This window comes from Artibeus jamaicensis, unplaced genomic scaffold (genome assembly GCF_021234435.1).
Source record: "Artibeus jamaicensis isolate MK-2021 breed Jamaican fruit bat unplaced genomic scaffold, CSHL_Jam_final scaffold_584, whole genome shotgun sequence".
In the NCBI taxonomy this organism is placed as follows: domain Eukaryota; kingdom Metazoa; phylum Chordata; class Mammalia; order Chiroptera; family Phyllostomidae; genus Artibeus; species Artibeus jamaicensis.
The window spans coordinates 13,730,165-13,751,939 of NW_026522048.1; the positions used below are offsets into that span (position 1 = coordinate 13,730,165).

Here is a 21,775-nt window from a genome sequence, read left to right on the forward strand (position 1 = left end):
GCCTTGAACTTGAACATCTGGTTTTTATCACCAGGGCTACACAAAACAAAGCAGAGCAAGCTTCAAAGGATACAATGTGCATTTCAGGCCTGATTCCCATGGAACCCTCTGTATTAGAGTCGAGTCATGCTTGCCACCTGCATTTTTACCTGGTTTTTCAGGGAGACTTACTCGCCCCTTTCTGGGCTTGCTCTCAGGGGGCTGAAATTTTGGAAACCACACAGAGTGGTCCCCAACAGAGGCTCTTTTTAATTGATCAAGTTTGTAGTATTTAATGAACGGATGAGCTTTACAGGCTGAAATACCTTTCTTTCCAATTACCTGGAAATACCCAAGATGAATGGGAATGAGGTTATTATCTTAAGGTTATAACTGCACCCACAGAGTACAAATTAGAATTACCTAGTTAAATTTGAACAAGCTCTCTACCCTAAATTGAGTAATCCCAGGATAAACATTGCCTTGGGGATTGTATTTTCCATTCTGTTCTCTTACTGTTCATGCAAACTAGAAAGTATCCAAAAACCCACTTTATACCCCAGTATATATGGGGTCCATACATGCTGTAATTATTTCAATGGGATTATATATTAGCATAATTATTTATACATACTACATTTTTAAAAAAGAAGTGAGGTGATTTTATCAGCATAGTTCATGGGTGATCACATGGAGTCAGGCAGAGTCGGCATTCGTTCCATTCGTCAAAGCTGCTTGTGTGAAGTGGCGGAGTTTGAGCTGGGTTTCTAGGGCGAGCCTGCTGAAACTTCTTCCTCACGGCCCGTGTCATTATTGGGGTCAGTCCAGTTCCTGTTTCTGTATTTTCTTTATTGGTAAGGGGCGGTCCCACCTGGGCTCTTTTCTATATCGACTTTTCTAAGTAGTTTCCACAGATCTATCTGAATGTTACCAGAAGTAATTAAAACATTTGTAACTGGACTTCATGACACTTTGGAGTTGGGCTTCAGTGTAACACGCTGCATGCAGGTCAGAAACCATACGGAACTAGTGGATTCTGGCCTTTGGTGGTAGAACAAGCTTCTTCTTTTCATCAAAACTCTGTCTTGTCTTTAATTTCACAGCCTGTAGATCTTTACCTGTTATCTTCATGGGTCCATTTTTTTAATGGTCCAGCCTGAAGTGCTTTAGTGGGACTGGATTTTCTGAGCAGCAAAGGTGCTGGAGCGGGTGGAGCCACCGAGGGTGGAGGACGAGGAAGGTGGCCCACTGGCTGTGGTCGTGTGGCAGGAAGTACAGCCTGGGATTCTCTGTGGGGTTGGCGGGGGTTAGAGCACAGGCAGGCACATTTGTAGGTTAACCACTCATGTAATAGGTTTGACCACAGTTGGATGGGAAGAATTTTCTGAGATGGTCTTCAGTGCTCCCTGAAGCTTTCACAATTCACTTTCCAAAATGCAAAATTGTTATTTCGGACTGTGAAGTTCTAGGTGGCAGAAACAAGAAGGAAAGATGGTGTCTTTCAATACTTCTAAACCCTGGACTATGCAGTTCTGGCACCAGTTGTATGTAGGCCATATTCTACTTGTCCAAAGTTTTACTGTATCTTCAATACTGGGAAATTTGAAGTTCCAGGCTCTGCCGAGGGGCATATCTGTTGAAGAAATAACCAGTCTTTCTGCTGAGGGTGGCAGAGGGGGAGGTGTAATTCCCTTGGACTGAAAGTCAGAGTCTTTTTGTTCCCCCAATAATCTTTTCGCTTTTGTTTTTAGCCTCCTTCTTTGCAGTTTGGACTTAAGCATGATTTTAGTCTAAGAGCCAGGGGATTAGATGACGTCCAGGCAGCGGCCTCACCTTCCAGGACTATAGTTTTTTTATTTTATTTTTTTAATCTTTATATTCTCATTGCCAGCTCAGTGCCTAGAAGATAGTAGGCGCTCAATATTTGTTAAGGAGTTTCTGGTTTAGTTCTGTGGTTTAAAAATATGCTCTCAATCTATCGGAGCTTATTTGAAGTGAACAAGCTCCCTGAATTCCCAACGAGCTCTTTCAAACCCATCTGTGTGCTTGTTTCCCAAACCTTCTCTGTCATTCTCTTCCTTGCACTAAGGCACTACAGCGATCCCTCACCAAGTATGGGAATTATGTTCCAGAGACCCCCACAATAGGTGAAAATCTGCAAAGTAGCAGTGTTTATTAATTTTATTATTTATATATATTTTAAGGCTTTATAAACCCTTCCCACACTCCTATAAACCCTTCCCACTCTCTTATTAACCTTTCCCACACTCTTATAAACACTTCATATGCTCTTAAACACTTTCTACACTCTTAAACCTACATCATTTTAACAACATAAAATTCTGTATGGGTACTCACCAGTGAAGTATACTACAACTTGAAGATCATGAAGTATGTAGCTGTGCAGTACTGATGGCAATGAAGGTGATGACGATGAGATGAATGTACTGCACAGCCAAGAAGAGCGTCACAGCTCTTCTGAAGGCACCACTTCATCAGGTACTTCAATAGGCGGTGCAGTATCTTCACCCTGGGCCGTAACTTCTATTTCTGCTAAAGGTGTAGGTGTAACTGATCTCCTCTCCCAAGTGATGAACATAGTTATGGGGAGCTGCTGGCACTGCTTTTTATCCACAGAGGCAGTTTCTCCATGCAGAGAAATGCTCTTGAGTCCAAAGCGCCTCTGAAATTTGTCAAACCAGCCCTTGCTGGCACTGAATGGGGTTGGTCTGGTGGGAGAAGCACTCGACGGTCCTGCTCCTGCATTGTTATCCTTGTCTTCATCCTCGTCACCTTCGTGAACATCCGTGCTTTCCCCAAAACTATCATAAACTTTCTTGGTCTTTGTCCAGATCGTGTTGGTATCCAGTGAGATATTCTTCTCCCTGCAGTCATTTATCCACAGGGCCAATGCAGACTCCATCCTCACAATGGCCTTATTGCAGGAAGCAACCACCCTCTTTGCAATCTTGTTAAAAGCCATTGTTCCCATAGACCTAATATTTTTCTCATCTTTCTTTATGCAGCAAACAGTAGACTCGCTGATCCTGTAACGGGGCCCTACAGCAGAGTAGCTTTTGCCTTCCTTTAACATGTCAAGAAGTTCCACCTTTTCTTTGATGGTAAGCATATTCCTCTGGAGCTTGGGTTCACTGCCAGAAGCCTTAGAAGGCACAGAATGTTTGGGTGGCATCATAGGGCTTGAAATAGATTCAAACTTTTACAAAAATTTTACAAAAACACAACACCACAGAGCAACACTCCGTGCAGTGATCAGACCTCGATATGAAGTGGACAAGGAGAGATGCTGAACATGTGGGCAAAGTGTGGGAGAACAAACAGACCGATGCTACGGTCACTGAGCCAATCAGCACCCAGGATACAGAACACAGTGCTGTGGTTGGTCGCCTTCCATTTCATCAGCCAATAGTGTGCTGTGTACAATCTCAGGTTGGCAAACTTGCACAAGTGGTAGTTCCTACTGCATTTCCATTGTGTATAGTACGGTATTCATACTGTATTTTATTTCTCCTGGTGAAATACATACTGTATTTCATTTCTATTTAATATTATTTTAATATGTTTGAATTAACATTTTATATTTTTATGCTGTTTTAAACTTTTAGGCAAAAATAATTAAAATCATAAATATTATATATATATATCTATATACTGCAAAATCCTGCGATATAGAGAAAACTCCGTGAAACAGAATTAGATACATTTTTTTTAAAAAACCCATGATACAGTGAAGCTGTAATAAGTGAACTGCGATATGGCGAGGGACAGCTGTATTCTTTGTTGACATCCAACTCAGTGATCCTACACAGTAGCCAGGGGTTACTTTCCAAGAACTGCTGGGGAAGCCCATCCCCGTGATCAACTGAAAACCATTACTCTTTAAGTTGCAAGAGTGGAGTGTAGGTAAAACTTAGTAGATTTTACTTTTTAAAAAAATATATTTTATTTATTTATTTTTAGAGAAAGGGGAAGGGAAGGAGAAAGAGTGGGAGAGAAACACCAATGTGTGGTTGCCTCTCCTGAGTCCCCTGCTGGGAACTGGCCTGCAACCCAGGCATGTGCCCTGACTGGGAATCGAACTGCGATACTCTGGTTCGCAGGCCCGCGCTCAATCCACTGAGCCACACCAGCCAGGGCCAGTATATTTTACTTTTTTAAGTTTTTAAAACACAAGTCACATTTATTAGAGTTGTCCACTGTCAGCGATGGTGATCTTCTGGCTGGTCCTGCCATTCCTGGACCCACAGTGCTCCATGGACCCACAGTGCTCCATGGTCGTCATGAAGTCCACGCCGACTTTCACCTGGCCGAAGACCTCAGGCGTGGCATCCAGCCACTCGGATTTAGCAGTGCAGATGAAAATCTGGGAACCGTTTGTGTGGGGTCCAGCATGTGCCATGGACAAGATGCCAGGACCGGTGTGCTTTGGGATGAAATTCTCATCATATTTCTCCACATAGATGGACTTGCGGCCTGTGCCGTTGTGGCATGTGAAGTCACCACCCTGGCACATAAATCCCGGAATAATTCTGTGAAAGCAGGAGCCTTTATAACCACATCCTTTCTCCCCAGTGGTCAGAGCACAAAAGTTTTCTGCTGTCTTTGGAACTCTGTCTGCAAACAGCTGGAAGGGTTTACCCTCAGTGGCAATGCCAAAGAACACGGAGGATTGGGCATGGCTAAGCCCATGGCGATCCGAGATGGTGGTGGCACCCACAGTGCAGCCTGATTTTCATCACTAAAATAAAGAAATAGCAGCTTAAATATATTTTCAAAACCCCAGAAAGTTATTTTTGCATAACCCCTAAAAGTTATTTAGCTTCTGCATAAATAAACAAATAAATACTATTAAGTGGGAGGTTTTTAAGTTTTGAGCTTCTCAGGTTAGAGCAATGAACAAAACAGGCAGCCTATTTTCCAATGAGGCAGACACACTTTAACCAAGAATATAGTATAATGATAGATTTTAAGTATAATGAAGGAAAATAAAGGAAGATAAAGGGACAAGAGTGATAGGGATTGATGTTCTAAATAAGTGGTCAGAGAAGACCTCTCCGAAGAAGTGGTGTTTGAGCACGGACATGAAAAAAACCAAGTGAGCCATGGCATAGACCTAGGAGAATCAGATTAGCAGGGGCAAAAGCCCTGAGTGGGGGCCAGCTGGGTTTGTCCAAGCAAGTACCCAGTGAGAGTAGCTAAGGGCCAGGTCATCTGGGCTTGGTAGGGACTTCAAACTGATTCTAAGTGTAATTAAATGTGTATTAGTTAAACTTCAGCCACAGGAAACACTCTCATTATGTAATTACAAAGAAATTGAGGCACTTATAAAACCACTACAAAGGTTAGAGGAGCAAGCACTAAGCCGGCGCTCAGGCCTTCCTCCAGTCCAGGCACCAAGTTTCTCTGGAGCTGAAATCCACAGCTCCAGAAAGAAATGGAATGATTTTGTGACCTACTAGTGGCTGTTGTGGCTTTGGTAAATAGCTGGTTCAGGATACCACATTTGGGTTGTTTTGCTGTCTCTTTCTACCTGAAAACATGACTATTACTAGGAAATATTCATTTTCAGTCTTGGTGATCTCAGCTCTAAGCTGGTGCTCAGCAATGAGGTCCAGACCACCGCCAAAGCAGCCTGCCAGTAAAGCTGCAGCCTCTGCCACAATCACAAAGGTGCACAATCAAGAGGTTGCAGATGAACTGGTGAGTTCAAGGAGAGACACGAAGGCCATGAGCCAGAGAACAGGAAGCCCTCCCTGCTGCCACCACAGCCATCTCTTAACACCTACACCACCACCCCAAGTGTGATATCTGAGACCATGCTTCCCTGCTACAATAGTCAGAGCAGCCAGAAGGGCCTTCACCCTGCTCCGACCTTCCTAACCTTCTGTGTGTGCCCAAGCCATAGCTGCAACAGAGTCTGAGACATGCGATTTTTCATTGTCTAGTGTCTGCAGGATGAGAGAGGACATTAGAAGACTGGAACGGATGCTGGCAGCCTCTAGGAGGGTAAGGAGAAAGAGAGTGGTGGAATATGATTTGTTTCGCATTTTGGCAGGATCACTGTTACTGCTATGTAAAGGATACACTGTAGCAGGTGAATACCAGTTAAAGGGCTACAACAGTAGCTTTGGTGAGAGAGAGAGACTTAGACTGGTGACCAATGAAGAAGTAAGGAGTGGTGGGCTTACATATTTAGTGGTTAGAGCCTATAGAATTTATTGACAGCTATAAGATATAATAAAAGTAAGGAATCCAAAATGTCTTTAGGATTTTGACCTGAGCACCTATATTAATAATAGAGACATGTACAGAGGACACTGTACATGTGTCAGTACAGGGAAAGATATGGGTTATAGGGATAAAACACTGCCATTTATATTAAGCAATAAAGAATACCTGGCACACAGTAAATATTCAATTAGTACTAACAATTCTTTTTAATTAAAATAGCATTTTGTCTAACTCCCTGAAGCTGAGGTCACCAAGATTGAAACCGGATCTTTCTGAGTGATAGTCATGTCTTCAGGTAGAAAGAGACAGCAAACAACCCAAATCTGGTATCCTAAACCAGCTATTTACCAAAGCTACAACAGCTGCTATTAGGTCACAAAATCATTTCGTATTTCTTGCTGGAGCTGTGGATTTCAGCTCCAGAGAAACTTGGTGCCTGGACTGGAGGAAGGTCTGAGCAGCCTGAGAGAGATCTCCTTTCCCATGGCCCAGCAGAAGAGAATGGGGTCTCCCACACCCAGTTTATGGCACCAGCCACACAGAGTTCATGAGAGACAATTCACAGAGACTCTAATGTGGAATCAAAAAAGGAGAAATACAAAAAGGGAATGAAAACCCCAAAGAAGAGAAGTATATAGATGTAAGACTATCACCCCCTCCCACCGACTCTTAATAATAGATAACCTAATTACGAAATACTCAGGACTTTGTTCTGAGAAATTGTCATATATAACATCTTTGAATCCTTACAACAAACTTTGAGGAAGGATTATTGTCCTCATTTAATAGATAAGGAACTGAGGCATATGGAGGTTGAATAACATGCCTAAGACCATATAGTTAGTAAATTGCAGAGGTGAAACTTAAGTCAGGCTAACTGATTCAAGACTTCATGGTATTAAATATGTCCCACCCAATTACACCCTTAGCTAAGACTTTCATCAACATTGGGGATAGGTTGTATTGGAGGGCTGGAAAAAGGTGGGATATAGCAGTGGTTTTTGTAGGGAGCCTGTAGGCAAACTCGGTTTGAAGAATGTCATTGTCACTAAAAGATGATTTACAGGCCCTTGTAATATTGGTGCTGTGACAAACCTCAAAATGTAAAATAGCTCAAATACAATAGAAATGTATTTCACACATAAATCTGTCTTGATGGCAGATTGCTCTCCTCTAAGTACCAGTCCATCTCGTGGCTCATTCATCTTTAACAAGTGATGGATGATTTTCAAAGCTGCTGTGGTCATCTCCGTCAAACCAGAGGAAGGGAAAAGAGCAAGAGCATGGGAGGATCTTACGTTCCATTTCTGGGAGTAGCACACCTCACCTCACCTCACATTTTATTGGCTAGAACTCAGTCACCCTACTGCATCTAACCGTAAAGGAGACTGGGAAATGTTGCTTAGCTAAATGCCCAGCCAGCCTGTCTGCCACAACTGATTTCATCCATGACATGATTTCTCTCAATTTTGCTCTCAAAAACACTAAACTTTAGTTTGGGATAACCTTGTTTTCTTTCTTATGTAAAATTTACATTTAGGTCAAGCAGACTGCGTGACTGCTTACAGAAAAGTTTTACATTCACTTCTGGAAGATTTTTAAGTAAATAGCTCTTCTCTGATAATGTAATTCATAACTTTTTCCATTAGTTCTTTTTTTGTGATTGTAATAGGGCATTGCATCTTGCAGAAACTTGTCAGGCTTTCACATTTATAAAGACTCCTCAAAACTTTAATCAACAAAACATTTACAATCTTGTTATGTTTGTCTGATTTATTGATACTTAAAATTTTAATACCCTGATATGGGCAAATATATAAAAATGCCATTTTCATCTATTGCAATTTGTATATTAATGAAGAAGATTAGGTGTTTCTAAAAGTAGTAATGATAATATCCAAATAAAAAACTAATTAGATTGTGTTTAAAATTTCAGGGATGTCTCTTTATCTTCTCCAAGTTACAAACATTCTCTGTCATAACACATATTTGTACTTTGTTTTTCACTAACGATTCTGCCTCCACTTCCAACCTGTGGGGATTTCCCTAATACCATCAAGCAATTCTCTGACAGCAACAGGGCGTCTTATAATTCAACTCAGTTCTGACACTACCTACCTGGAGATAGCATTAGATCCCTCAGGTTAAGGGCTCAATCCCAGAGGACCGCCTCTCCCCTCACTCTGCTGCCAATCACAAATTCAGGTCATCGTCTACGCTTCTGACCAGGTTATAACTTGGAGCTTCCAATGACAGCTTACTTTGGTTCAATTAATTTCATAGAGCAGCTCACGGAACTCAAAGAAACATTTTATTTATTAGATCACCATTTTATTATAAAAGGATATAACTCAGGAATAGCCAGATGGGAGAGATAAATAGCACAACGGTTGGAGAAAGTGCTTGGAGCTAAAAATCTACAAAAATATTTCAAATCCAAGTGGGCAATCTTCCATTCCAATAAATCCTCATGTTTCCATATTTATTGCATGCCCACATAGGTAATCAGGTGTGGGTTCTCTGGTGATGAAAGACATCTGACCAGCAGCTGAAAGACTTACCACATCTAGAACATTCCTTCTTTCTTCTTTCCAGCATGAATTCTCTGGGGAAACATAAAATATGAACTAGAATCCAAGGTTTACCTCTACGCTCATTACATTCATAATATTTTACTCCTGTGTGGTTTCTATAATTAAGGCCTGATTTTTTACTGAAAGATTTTTCTACCCTCGTTACTTGAATGTAGTTACTGTCCAGTATCAAGTCTTCGATATCTAATTTGAGCTAAAAAAGAATGAGCATCAAAAGAGGCATTTTGGGGGAGATTATGGTTGCCAGGGGATACATATTGTGATTCAAGATGTTGTTGTTTCTTTTGATGCTTTTTTTGTTCATCAGGATGGTCTGATACTAAAACTACTCACGTGTACAGGGGGGTCTACAGGAATCACAACGGCACTAAACTGAAGTTTAACACAGGACTCTGGAGAGGCTTTGCTAGCTCTTTCTCTTTGCCATTTCAGTCCCTTCCAGGGCATAGAGTTTGATGACCCGTGCGCAGGTTTGTTGTCAATGTCCACTTGCTTCCCACAAGGCCTGGAGTCCTTGTGCAGGGCACATCCATCCACTAGGTCCTTGCAAGCATATGGGGAAGAAGGCCTCTAAGTTTCACCCACCTCCACTTACCATACATAGCCAATCCAATCATTTCTGAACACAGTCATGAGAAAGGACTTTGCAAACTCAACCTCTCCTAAGTTAATTTAAAAAAAACAAACAAACAGATGGGCACTGCTGATAACAATACAGACAAACTATTGTCGAGAGACATTGTAAGTGCATTCAGTCCACAATTTCTATTGTCCCTGTAATATTCTAGTCTTCCATACTAATCCTGCTTTCTAGATTCTAGGGTGTAGGAGTTTAAAAAACAAAACCAAAACAAGAAAATAATCACACGTGGAAGTTGATTGAAGATAATGAAGACTCAAAAGTAATGTTGGCATATTAGGCGGATGAGGAAGAAAAGGCAATGGGACGTTGGAGAGTCAGTACCATCTTTACGGACTAGGCTGCACTGAGCCAAGACTCAGAATGTAAGCTTCTGATCTCCCTGCAATCAGCCGATGTCTGCAGGCCGCCTGTTAGGGCACTCAGCGCTGGAGCATTCATGGTATAAGACTCTCCAGCGTGGAGACACTTAGAGGAAACTTACCACATAGGCTGTGTGGAGGCCTTTTCTCCCTGCTGGTTGCCCTTTATGTAACACTAAGTATGAAGGGATTTTCTGGCAAGAGAATCGATTGGAAAATACAAACTATTAGCAATAATAGATACAGATTCTTGGATCCCCACTTCAGGACCTAGGGAATCTCTTAGGTGTAAGGCCCAGGAATATGCATTTTTTAAATGTTCCCTGGTGATTCTAATGTAGACAGGCCATGAGACCCAAGCAGATAAAAGCTGCCCCTAGCAACCCACTCTGGACATTTCCACATTGGTCATTTATCCTAGAAACATTTGTGCTGTGTCCTAATGGAGTTCGCATCCTATTGAGAGGGAGGCAGTAACAAATAAGTAAAATAGCCCTACAGCAAGTGTACAGAACACATGGTGTGAAGTTAGTTCTAGGTACACAAATAGGGTAGGACATGAAGATGTAGTACAATGGGCTGAGAGCAAGGCCACGTGGCCATTTTAGGTCGAGTGGTCAGGAAACCCCTCTGATGTGATGACATCCCAGCAGAAACCGAGAAGTGAGAGACCAGCCATGTGTATCACTGAGAGATGAATATTCCGGTTCGAGGAAACAGCAAATGCAAAGGCCCTGAGGCCAGCATGGCCGGCCAGACTGAGGGGAGCCAGACTATGAGGGCCTTATGGCAGTGGTAAAAGTACCTTGGCTTTTATTATTATCAGGGAAGGTTTTAAGCAGAACAGTTGCATGACCTAACTAACTTTATTAAGAAGGCATCCAACTAAAACAAATTTATTAGTTAAAAAACTCATGAACTTGTTGTCCCATTTATGACATGAAAACATATGCAGAAAGCTGGGATTTTTAAAAGTATTCATTTGACTACTGATGTAAGTGTTAGTAAAAAGCAGCAAATAATACAATATTTTAAATACTAAAAACAAAACAAGTAAAATTGGTTTTAACATTGATTCATAGCCAGTCTTCCTTAAAATGGCAGGTTTGAGAGTAAAAAAAAGAGCTAGGTTGAATTTGCGTTCCCCTATCATCTTTCTCACTAATAAAATAGAAGTATATGCACTTTCCAGGTCACTCTGATGTTTAACGAAGATCATATATTCCTAGCAAATGGAAGGCACTTACTGAAAGGTGGCTATTATGATTAGTGTTATTTTGTCTACCTTGGCTGAATGTTCCACAAAATGGGAGAATATCGGTCAATATGAAGGAGAGCATTTGCTCAAATATTATGAATTGCATGTAATAATTGCTTACCATGTTAATTTACACATGAGGCAAGTCCAGGAGGTAACTTGGTGTGGTAAAAAGATGCATAGGTAATGAATCGGTGAATTTAAATTCTAGTGTCACCTTTGCTACCAGTGTTTGAATATTTTAACTTTTGTGGGCCTCAATTTTCTTGAGCTTAAACTAAAAGGTTATACTGCATTGTTTTTCAGCTGTAAAATAATGCTCACATTCAGACAAAACTCTATTGTGTGAAATATTGGTGCTTCTGTCCCCTCGCTTTGCACCGTACCCTTTCAGAAGCACAGGTGCAATAGAAGATATGCATATCATGACTTGGGAATCTTTCTATAATTATAACAATGTGAGATATTTATTTGATAGCCCAGCATTAGTTTTTTTCCATAAAAATCTGTTGTCCATGTAAAAAACTTTCGTCAAATATAAAAGGGACCATTGTTATCTCTTTTCTCAAAAAAAAAAAAAAAAACAAAAACCTCACTGCATTCTCCCCCCACAAATACAGTCAATTTACCTCCCTATAAGTAGAAATAAGAAATAGAGTAATGAGATCCCCTGAAACGTTACCAGAGATACAATTAAATATTTAAAAAGAAACTCAGAAGTCAAGTGTTTGAGTCAGGGAAGCTTTGAGGCAAGTTCATTATAATTTTCTATTTCACGTTCCTTGGAGGCTGGCAATGAGTATTTCCTGATGGGTTTCTTTCTCCCTTTGCACATCTATGCCTATTTTTATCCACAATGAGTACATTTGTGCGTATTTTTCTAATTAAAAATGTTCCCTCTCCTTTAGCCAGCTTCTCCAACCAGGCTTCAGGCAGAACTTGACTGTTAAATGGTTCATCTCAAAGGTCCTTCCTGCCCCTTTTTACAGAAAGAAGAATCTCCTCTCTGGGGTGACTCTCCAATCTTTACTTCCTTTTCCTTTCCTCAATCAAAAGGAAATGATTTAATACAAACAGACAATAGAATAGCTGTTGCCAGGGGCTTCAGGGAGGGGAAATGAGGTGATGTAGGTCAAAGGCACAAATTTTCAGCTCTAAGAAAAACAAGTTCTGAGGATCTAATGCAACCACAGTCCATGGGGACTGTGGTTACAGTGCTGTGTTCCTGCAAGCTGCTGAGAGTGAGTCTTAAACGTTCTTACAGACACACAGGTAACTACTTTAACTGTGTGAGGTGATGGATGTGTTCATTATCTTGATCTTAGTAACCTTTCTACAATGTGTATGTATACCAAATCTTCCTGTTTCATACTTTAAATATATACAATTACATTCGTCAGTTATTTTTCAATAAAGTTTAAAAAACTGTAGCAGAAAAGATATAATTGCAGTCATTTGGCACTTTGGGGTAGGTGGGCTTCAGTTAAAATGTTACATTCCCTGAGACTATCTGCATCTTCTTATCTGTATCATTATTATTCAGTGCAGAAATAAAAGCTTTGTCTCTTTGATGACGACATTTGCTGATGTGCTGAATTCCAGGCATCAGAAAAGTCTGCATAGGGAGACTTTAGAAATTTGTTCAGACCGTCGTGGGGGTGGGAGGAGGAGGGTGGTCCTGATAGGACACCACTTTGCACACGTGGCTGGTCACAGCCCTGCTCCTTCTGAGCCTAACGTGGACAGAAGCTGACTTGCCAACTTGGGGGGGGGCAGTTTCCTTTTTCATTCCCTCCTGCATGTTCAGTGAGGACATTTCTACAAAGAATAAGTCATTAGAACCTGAGAATTTGGGAAATGAAATTCATCAGAATGAGTGGTCCTTTTCTCCCTCCTGCACCATACTATTTATAGGCACAAATCACCCCATCGATACAGCCTCTCAGGGGTGTGAGAATAAGTGTCCTCTCTGACACAATGGAGCTCCTCGGTATGAAGATGGGGAAAGAGGGCTGGCTGGACTAGACCCGTGCTTGTGGACAACTTTACACAACTGGGGGATCTTCTTTAAGTAAGAGAATTCACAATTATGAATAAAACATTAGGCATGACAAGCAAATATCTACTTATAGTGAGAATTCATTTTCTCTTCCATTTTGGAAATGAAAGACAAAATACTCTTTCTGTTGCCACTGGTTAGAATTTATTAAAGAAGTTTTAAGCCCTGACCTGTGTGGTTCAGTTGGTTGGGCATCATCCTACAAAGTGAAAGGTTGCTGGTTTGATTCCTGATCAGGGCAGATGCTTGGGTTTCGGGTTCAGTCTCTCGTTTGGGTGCAGATGAGAGACAACCCATCGATGTTTATCTCTCTCTAAAATTAATAAATAAAATATTTTTTAAAAAGTTTTAAGATCAAAGATTTACATTTGATGTGATAGTATTCATCTCTAACACCAAAACCTAATTCATGATATTGTGCCTTGGGTGAATAGAACAACGGGCCACAGCTATCTCAGGAAGGGATGATCCAAGGGTTGTGCAATGGCAGCTATTTCTCCAGCACTGGTCAGGAAAGAATCCCCCTAGGTACACCAGACCTGATTATCTGATATACTAATCCATCATTACAAGTATGCAACTCACTCCCTTCATTCCGATTCCCCACTCAGAAAACGTCTTCTTTGGCTTCCCACACAGGTGTGCTCCCCTAAAGTACATCTGGTTCTCGGCCCAAATTGCCCATTGGAATTAATTCAGGGAGGTTTTAAAAAATAATGATATAGAGCTTCTCCTGAGACCAATTGAATCAGAATCTCTGAGAGCGTGGCCCAGCATAGGTATTTTTAAAGAGCTCCCTCGGTGATTATGGGGGGGCTCCACCCGCAGAGTCCACCCTCCTCGCCCCCTGCAATGTGCTCGCTGTGAATGAGAATAAGTCTACCAAGACATGATCTGCTTGGGGAGGAAAGGTGGCCAATCTCTCAAAGGAGAAGGGCCAGGAACCTGTTCCTCAATGGGCTTTTGTTGGGTTTTATTTGCACAGAAATACAGGTAAAGTTCATCAATCTTGTCAGGCAGTAAGGATCAAACAATAGACAACATTCGAAGAACTCTGAGGGCTTATTCTGAGTCAGGATCAGTTAGGTAAAGAGCCATAAAACTTCGGGGAAACAAACTCATTTTATGTTTAAGCCCTAACCAGAAAACTGAGGATATTCTTAGCAAAGCAGGTTTCACAGGATTTTATGCATTCTTTCTTACTCTGGATTGCCCCAGGGAACCTGCCCTTCCCAGCACAGGGCCGCACCCACCTCCAGCATTGTTTCAGGCTTAAGTGAGGTGGGGGAAGTAAGGTCAGCGAAGAGATTAGGAGATTTCTTGCAGACAGAATGAGGACTCAGGCTATGTGAAAGCCAAGGGGCAAGAGTCCATCACCCCCTTTTTCCATAGCCCCTAAATCCTTCCCTGAGGACCCCTAGTGACCATGCCTGTCTTAGGTCATCCCTCCCTTGAGTAATCTTACCCATCATTGACTAACAAGTCATCCGCCCCGGGCCAAGCAGGATGAAGTAAAAGGGGGCAGAGGCGGCGACCCTACCAGGAAGATAAGCTTTGTCTCCTTAGTGGCTTATGGTCCCAAGGTCTCTATACTCAGCCTTAGCCATGGAAGGGGGGGTGGGTTACAGTTTCTGAAACCAGGCAGGGTGGTTCCCAACAGGTGGTTCTAGAAGGCAGCCAAGGTAGAAAACTACTGGCTATACAGGAGACAACATGTTGATCAGATTTCACTGCTCCAAATCCTCTGATGGAATAAAATCCCAAATCCTTACCATGGACTGTAATGCCCTGTAGGATCTGAGCTCTCTCTACCTCTAAGCTCCTCACCACATTCTCTTTGCTCCCTATACTCCACCCATACTGGCTGGTTTGCACAACAAATCATCCCAAAATTTAAAGGTTAAATATAGCAAACATTTATTATTTGACAGTTTCAGTAGGCCAGGAATCCAAGTATAGCTTGGGCAGTGCCTGAGTTTCAAGGTCTCTCACAAACTGCAGTCAAGGTGTTGACCATGATTGTAACCTCACCTGAAGGCTCAACTGGGGGAGAACTCGATTCCAAGCTCACTCACATGGATTTAGTGGCTGTTGGACTGAAGGTCTCAATTCCTCCTTGCTGGCTGTAGACCAGAGGCCTCCCACAGTGCTGGGCTACCTGGATCACTCTCCAGTGGGCAGTTCATAGCAGCTTGCTTCATCAGAGCAAGTGTGCTGTGAGTTCCTAAGAGCACCCCACATTCACAGATGAGCTAGAAGTACTCATGGAACTCACCATGTTGTTGTATTTGCACTAAGATTTATCAAAGCCATGTAGAAAGGATACATAACCAGATCATAAAGGGAAAAGGTACTGGCAGAGCCTGGAGGAAGCCATTAGCCGGCTGCTTTCTGCTCTCATACTCTCCCATGAGGGCTCACAGAGATCGCACTCTTCTTCCAGCAACAAAATTGCAGCAATGTGTGCACAGTGTTTCTGCCTAGAGCATCCCAGTAAGGATTCAGCAGCTGAAGACTTTATAGAAAGTCAGTCACATAGGCAACCTCTGCTGAGCATGTCCTAAAATTCCAGACTCTGAGAAGGCAGGAGCTTGACATTAGCATACAGTTTGCATAGTCTAGACATAGTGAGCCACACTTAGCATTTAGGGCAAGTTTTCTATTAGTGCAGGGAACTGTTTACCAGCCTGGTTTTCAGATGCCAGCCACAGGCCAATCTTATAAGCTGACCTATCTAAGGATAGCATCCTCAGGTCTGCTATGTTAGCTTTTTGTTGCAAAGCAAGAAAAGAAGAGAGTGGGGGGAAAAGCACCCAAAGTGAAAGCCACCATCTTTTTGCAATTTCATATTAGCAGTGACAGTCCACCACCTCTGCCACATTCTATTCCTTAGACGCTAGTTACTAAATCTACTGAACACTCAAGGGAAGGACATTTCATTAGGGTGTGAATACCAGTAGCCAGACATCACTGAGAGACATCTGAGAGGCTGTCCTTCACACTGGTCTGCTTTTTATTCCTGAAGCACCCCCAGGATTATTTCTCCCTCACAGCCTTGACATACAGTACTTCCCTCTACTGGTATATTCTTCTCCCATTTCATTTAGGTTTTAGTTTAAATGTCCCCTCCTGAGGGACACCTTCCCTTATTATCCAATTTAAAATAATACATACCCTTCCTAACAATTTTTATCTTCTTATCCTGCTATGTTTTTCTTTAAAACAGTTATCGCCACCTGCAACTTTATATTCACTTGTTGACACAGGTGTGCAAATTGCGTGAGAGTGGCAATCTTGTCGGTTTTATTCATGGTTTGTGCAAAGATACAGCAATATCTGATGCATAGGAAATGCTTAATCAGTATTCATTAAATGAATAAGCAAGCAGAATTCCAGACCACCCAAAATTTATATTTCTTAGTGGAAATAAGTATAGCTAGCTGTACATGAGTTTGTTTAGTCTGAGTCTACCTCCAAGAGAGTTATCACCTTTGGCTAAGGGGCAAAATGTAGTTCCTAGGTCCTGAAAGCTGAAGGCCAGTCCTGGACCAAACTGCCTCACTGATATAATGCCAACCAGCCACACACCTGAGATGGCATCTCTGTCTCATCAGCAAGCTCACCAAGCTCTTCACAAATATTTGTTAAGAGTCCATCTGCATCAGGCATTATGCCAGAAAATAATCCAATTGTGAACAAGACGATCTCTGCCTTTAAGAAGTTTACAGTCTAGCAAAGAGCCTCAGATCAATCAAGATGTAGTTTAGAATATTAACGGATCATTTCAAAACGATACACCAATAAAGGCAATATTAAATAGAGCTCCTAAATGTGGAGCCAAACACAACTCTGGCCAAGGGTATTTTTCAACAGTCAGCATTGCAGAAATACTTCACCCAAGATCGCACAGTCAATGAACGGCAATGCTGGGCCTCTGCTAGACCTCAGACTCAGGTACGTTTATCTCCAAAGCCAAATTCTTAACTAGGATTCTGTGCTCCCACTTCTTGGAAGAGAAGTTATTCCCTGGAAATGAGACAGTTTTGCTTTATGTAAACAAACTATTTCATTGGTAATTCCAAATGTAATCATCTCTAAAGCCTCATTCTTATTGGTAGTAAAAATTTCCTAAACATATGTTATCTTCTTATATGTGATGATAATGTTACTGACAAACAACATAGTACATATTTTCTTGAAATTAATTTCTAATAGTGGTGACAGATTCATACTGGATTACGTACATACAATTATTCAGACTCCACTATGGCAAAAGTCATATGTAAAAAAAAAAGAAAAAATGAAGTCACCACAATTGCTATGATTACAATGTAAAATGACTTGTGACCACGCAACAGTCCCAACTATAACTGACCTACCTTTGACTGAGCTTAACCTTACTCCTAAATGACCCAGTTACTGGCTGATTCTATCTAAGAACAGAATCCTTGGCAGCCATTTGTTCACGCAAACATCTTTTGAATGTGCCTTTCACCTCCTTTGTATCCCAAGCACTGGGCTGCATTAGGAATTCTGCAGTGAACAAGCTGTACAAGAAGTGACAGTCTAGGGAGGGGAGACAGGTTAACAGGGATCAACCCCTCTGCCTGAGCTCAGGCCCTTTCATATCTTGCCCAGTCTACTAGTTTATAGCACCTCTGTCCTGGACATTTTTCAAAGAGGGACCACATGAATGAACTTTTTAAAAAGTAAGTCTCATTATGCTCCCCCATCCTGCCTTGGTCCCTGCCACAGTTTCCAGTTGCACTTTGAACACTGTCCAAACTCTTTACCATGGCTATAAGGACCTAGGTGGTCTGGTGCCTGCCTACTGCTCCAAACTCAACAAATATTCTCTCATCATTTACTCCATCTCAGGCACAGTGGTCTACTTCTTGGTCCTTAAAGCAAAAAAAAACATAGGGTTACACCTGACATTCCCTCTAACTGAAATGTTGTGTCCCCCTGACTTGTCTGTGGGTGCCTCTGGCTTCTCATTCAGGTTTCTGTACACATGCTACCTCTTCAGAGAGGCCTTGCCTGGGTCACTGCCAGCCATCACCACCCGCCAACCACCCTTAACTGTCTTGTTCTCAAGTATTTCCTTGGTACCTAGAATGGTACCTGGCTTATCACAGACAGTGTAAAAAATTTTTTTAATAGAAGAGGCATGAACTGCGGAAATTGCCTAGACTCTTTTTCTGCCTTCAATTTTGCTTGACTTGATCCATCCACCATTTTCCACCAGAATCTTTGTAAAGCATACGTTTAATTAAATTTCTTCTACAAAAGGTTTATAATAACTTACATAATGAACTAAAAACTACTGAATGTGACATATAAGCCTGAGAGACACCTGTATGTACTTTGATATGGTATTATTTATACATTTATGCTTGTGTCTGCTATAGTGCTTTATTAAACTTATTCTTTCATTTTACTCCACTAAGTCTTATAAATACCTCAAGGGAAATAACTTCATCAGATTCATCTTTGTATCTAGAGAAATAAATGGAATACCTGGTATTAATGAACTTTTTCATGAAATTCACTCATTCATTTACTAATACATTTCAGCCTTCAAGAAATAGTTGTTAAGCTCTAGGCTCTACTATAAACTAAGCACTGTGTTCTGGTCACTGAAGATACAGCAGTGAATCCAAGTCCCTCTTCCCAGGAAGTTCACATTTTGGTAGGGAGACTGGCCATAAAACAATACACAACTAATTAAGTAATGTAATGTTGGATAATGCTAGGTATCTTGAATAAAAGGAAAAACTTCGGTTATTCTGGGAGAGCTTTCCTTTATAAAAATACATGATGCTGTATGAGAAACAGACCTTGCTGTATGAGAAACAGACCTTGCTTACAGACAAGGAGCAGGGGAAGACCAGGGGCTAAAAGACTGGCAAGCTGAAGCACAGGCATGACAGATGGCCATCCTGAAAGCAAATGCCAGCAACAGCGCTGCAGTGCAGGAGCCCTGGACTAGCAGCAGGAGAGGGGAGGGGAGGGGAGGGGAGGGGAGGGGAGGGGAGGGGAGGGGAGGGGAGGGGAGGGGAGGGGAGGGGAGGGGAGGGGAGGGGAGGTTGGGACTTTCAGGCTAAATTGAGATCCCAAAAGGGAACTGGTGTGGTGCCAGGTCAGTAACACACCTATTTCCCAGCAAAACATCATAAATCCTCTTGAAAGAAATTATCCCCAATGCGTGGCCTCCTACCACTCACAGTAAAGTTTATCAACTCCCAAATTCACATGCCATGAGAGTCAGCAGAGACAACAAACAAATTAAACCCAATGATTATATGCAGTGGGTATTAGACATTAGGATGTAAATGCCGTATATAAAATATTTGAAGAAATAAGAAGAGAGTCACAAAATTGAGCAATATATAAGACTATAAGTTATTTGAAAAAAGAACCAAATAAACAAGACACACAAAACTGTTGTAATAAAAACTGAATAGTTGACTTAGTCCTGGCTGGTGTAGCTCAGTGGATTGAGCGCAGGCCTGCGAACCAGACAATTGCGGTTCAATTCCCAGTCAGGGCACATACAGGGGTTGCAGGCTGGTTCCCTGCAGGCCAGTTCCCAGCAGGGGATGCATGAAAGTCAACCATACATCGATGTTTCTCTCCCTCTCTCCTTCCCTTCCCCTCTAAAGATAAATAAATAAAATCTTTTTTTTAAAAAAAAAAACCGAATAGTTGACTTAATTAGCAGATTACACATAGCAAAAAAAATTACAAACTGGAAGATAGATTTGAAAAATGCAGCATAGTAGATGGAAATAATGAAAAAGGGGTAAGAAATATGCAATGAAGAATAAGCAGATCTGATTGAAATTTTAGAAGATGAGAACAAAGAACATAAAGGAAGATGACAGTTGAGCTAATGACTAAGAGTTTTTCATAAAATGAATGATGTAATTGTACAGACACAGAATGCACAGTGTAAAATAAAAATCCATAGATAATAAAACTACAGAACATTAAGGACCATAAGAACAACTTAAAAGCACTTAGAGGCAAAAGATAGATAACCTACAAATAAATGACAATTTAAAACTGACAGCATACATCTCAACAACAAAACAAAAGCCAGAACACAGAATAAGATCTTTAAAGTATTGAGTAAATGACTACTAACATTTTTCCTGAGAAATGTGCACTAAAGAAAATGATCTTTCAAGAATGAGGAGTAAGTAAAGACAGAGATAATGTAAACCAGGGGTTTGTTTCCAACAGACCTACACCAAAGGAATTTTTAAAAGATGTTCCTTAGAAAGAAGAAAATATTCCAGAAAGCTAAGATGCCAGACTAATCACAAGCAAAAAAAAAAAAAAAAGAAAAAGAAAGAAAGAAAAAGACAAAGAAAATAAAACTTGTAAACATCAAGATAAATCTTAATATTGCCTGTAAAAAAACTAGTATTATCTAATCTGCGTAGTTTTTTTTTAAGGCAAAATAACAGATAAAAGATCATGAAAGGAGGCAGGTGATAGGAGTTGTGATGTTCCAAGGTTCTCGCATTTCCCCAAACGTTAACATTTTACACAATCATGACACAATGATCAAAACCAGGAAATTAACAGTGATGCAATACCATAAACTCATTTACAGACTTTATTTAAATTTTAGCATCTGTCCTGCTAATGTCCTTTTCCCAGTCCAGGGTTATATATTCCATGGGTGGGCTTGCAACTGCTTCAACCAAGAGAGTTTAACAGAATTGATTCTATGGCATAGGGGGAGGGGACACAGATCCCACCTCGAAATGGAAAATATTAAAGAATTTGCAGCCATGTTTTTAAACTATTGGAAAGAAAAAGGGCCCAAGAATTGCTAGGATACTTTTATAAAAAAGAATAATAAACTGAGGAAATTTTTATTGTCAGATATCAAGATTATTACAAAACCATTAATTAAAACAATGTGGTAATTGTATAGGAACAGACAGCCAAAGGAATAAAATGAACAACCTAGAAGTGAGCCTGTATGTATATATTCTTGACACCCTACAAGGATGGTATTATAGTTCAGTGGAATGAGGATGAGATAGTCAATGCTCAGACAATTGGTAATCCAAACAGAGAAAATGTGTTTGGATCACACCACACACATATGTCGATTGCAGATTAAAAATTTTGAGGGTGAAACTCAAAATCTTAGAGTGTTTAGGCACTCGATGAAAATATTCTGAGGGGGCCTCAGTCTCTGTCTTTTCAGCAGAGGCCCATCCTTACCATGGTTAGCTTGTCATGAATTGTGCCTACGTTCTTATAGTAAACCTCACCACCTTTTTTGTTTTGGCTGCAGCTCTCTGTACGTGGTTTCTGCCACTAACATAGGTGTTTAAATTAAGCTAGCAGAAAAGAGAGGCCAAACGTTTTCCCAGTACTTCATGCCCCGCTTCATCTAAGTTCCTTACATATATTAACTCATTTAACCCTCACAGAGTAAAAGTGAAGACCAGAGTATCACAGCTCTCTTTGCTTCACTGTTTTATTTTACCGTGGCCGGGCCACTCCCAGCTCTGGGGGTACTGTAGAGCCTCACGGGGAGGAGCCCTCTTTTGGCACAGACTTGACAAAAGGCAAATTCTGGAAACTGACGTTGCTACCCCCTAG

General features: G+C 41.1%; 1 protein-coding gene and 1 pseudogene across 1 annotated transcript; both read right to left on the minus strand.

Moving 5' to 3' along the window:
* Nucleotides 1-655: 655 nt before the first annotated feature.
* Nucleotides 656-1,760, minus strand: LOC119039977 (proline-rich protein 11-like; annotated as a pseudogene).
* A 2,423-nt stretch (nucleotides 1,761-4,183) lies between these two features.
* On the minus strand, nucleotides 4,184-16,813 carry LOC119039978 (peptidyl-prolyl cis-trans isomerase A-like). Its single transcript, XM_037132801.2, has 4 exons — nucleotides 16,733-16,813; nucleotides 8,877-9,018; nucleotides 5,531-5,653; nucleotides 4,184-4,725 (listed from the first exon to the last, which is right to left on the minus strand). The coding sequence occupies exons 1-4, from the start codon at nucleotides 16,811-16,813 to the stop codon at nucleotides 4,184-4,186; spliced, it is 888 nt and encodes a 295-aa protein (XP_036988696.2).
* Nucleotides 16,814-21,775: the final 4,962 nt, after the last annotated feature.

Excerpts from the sequence above, each read along its gene's own strand:
- LOC119039978 (XM_037132801.2), bottom strand. The coding sequence starts at position 16,813 with ATGCCTGATGCAGATGGACTCTTAACAAATATTTGTGAAGAGCTTGGT. Across the intron at positions 9,019-16,732 it reads AGACAGAGATGCCATCTCAG|CTCAAATTAGATATCGAAGA; the intron begins GTGTGTGGCTGG and ends ATTCTTTTTTAG. Across the intron at positions 5,654-8,876 it reads TGAATGTAATGAGCGTAGAG|AGGCTGCAGCTTTACTGGCA; the intron begins GTAAACCTTGGA and ends TGATTGTGGCAG.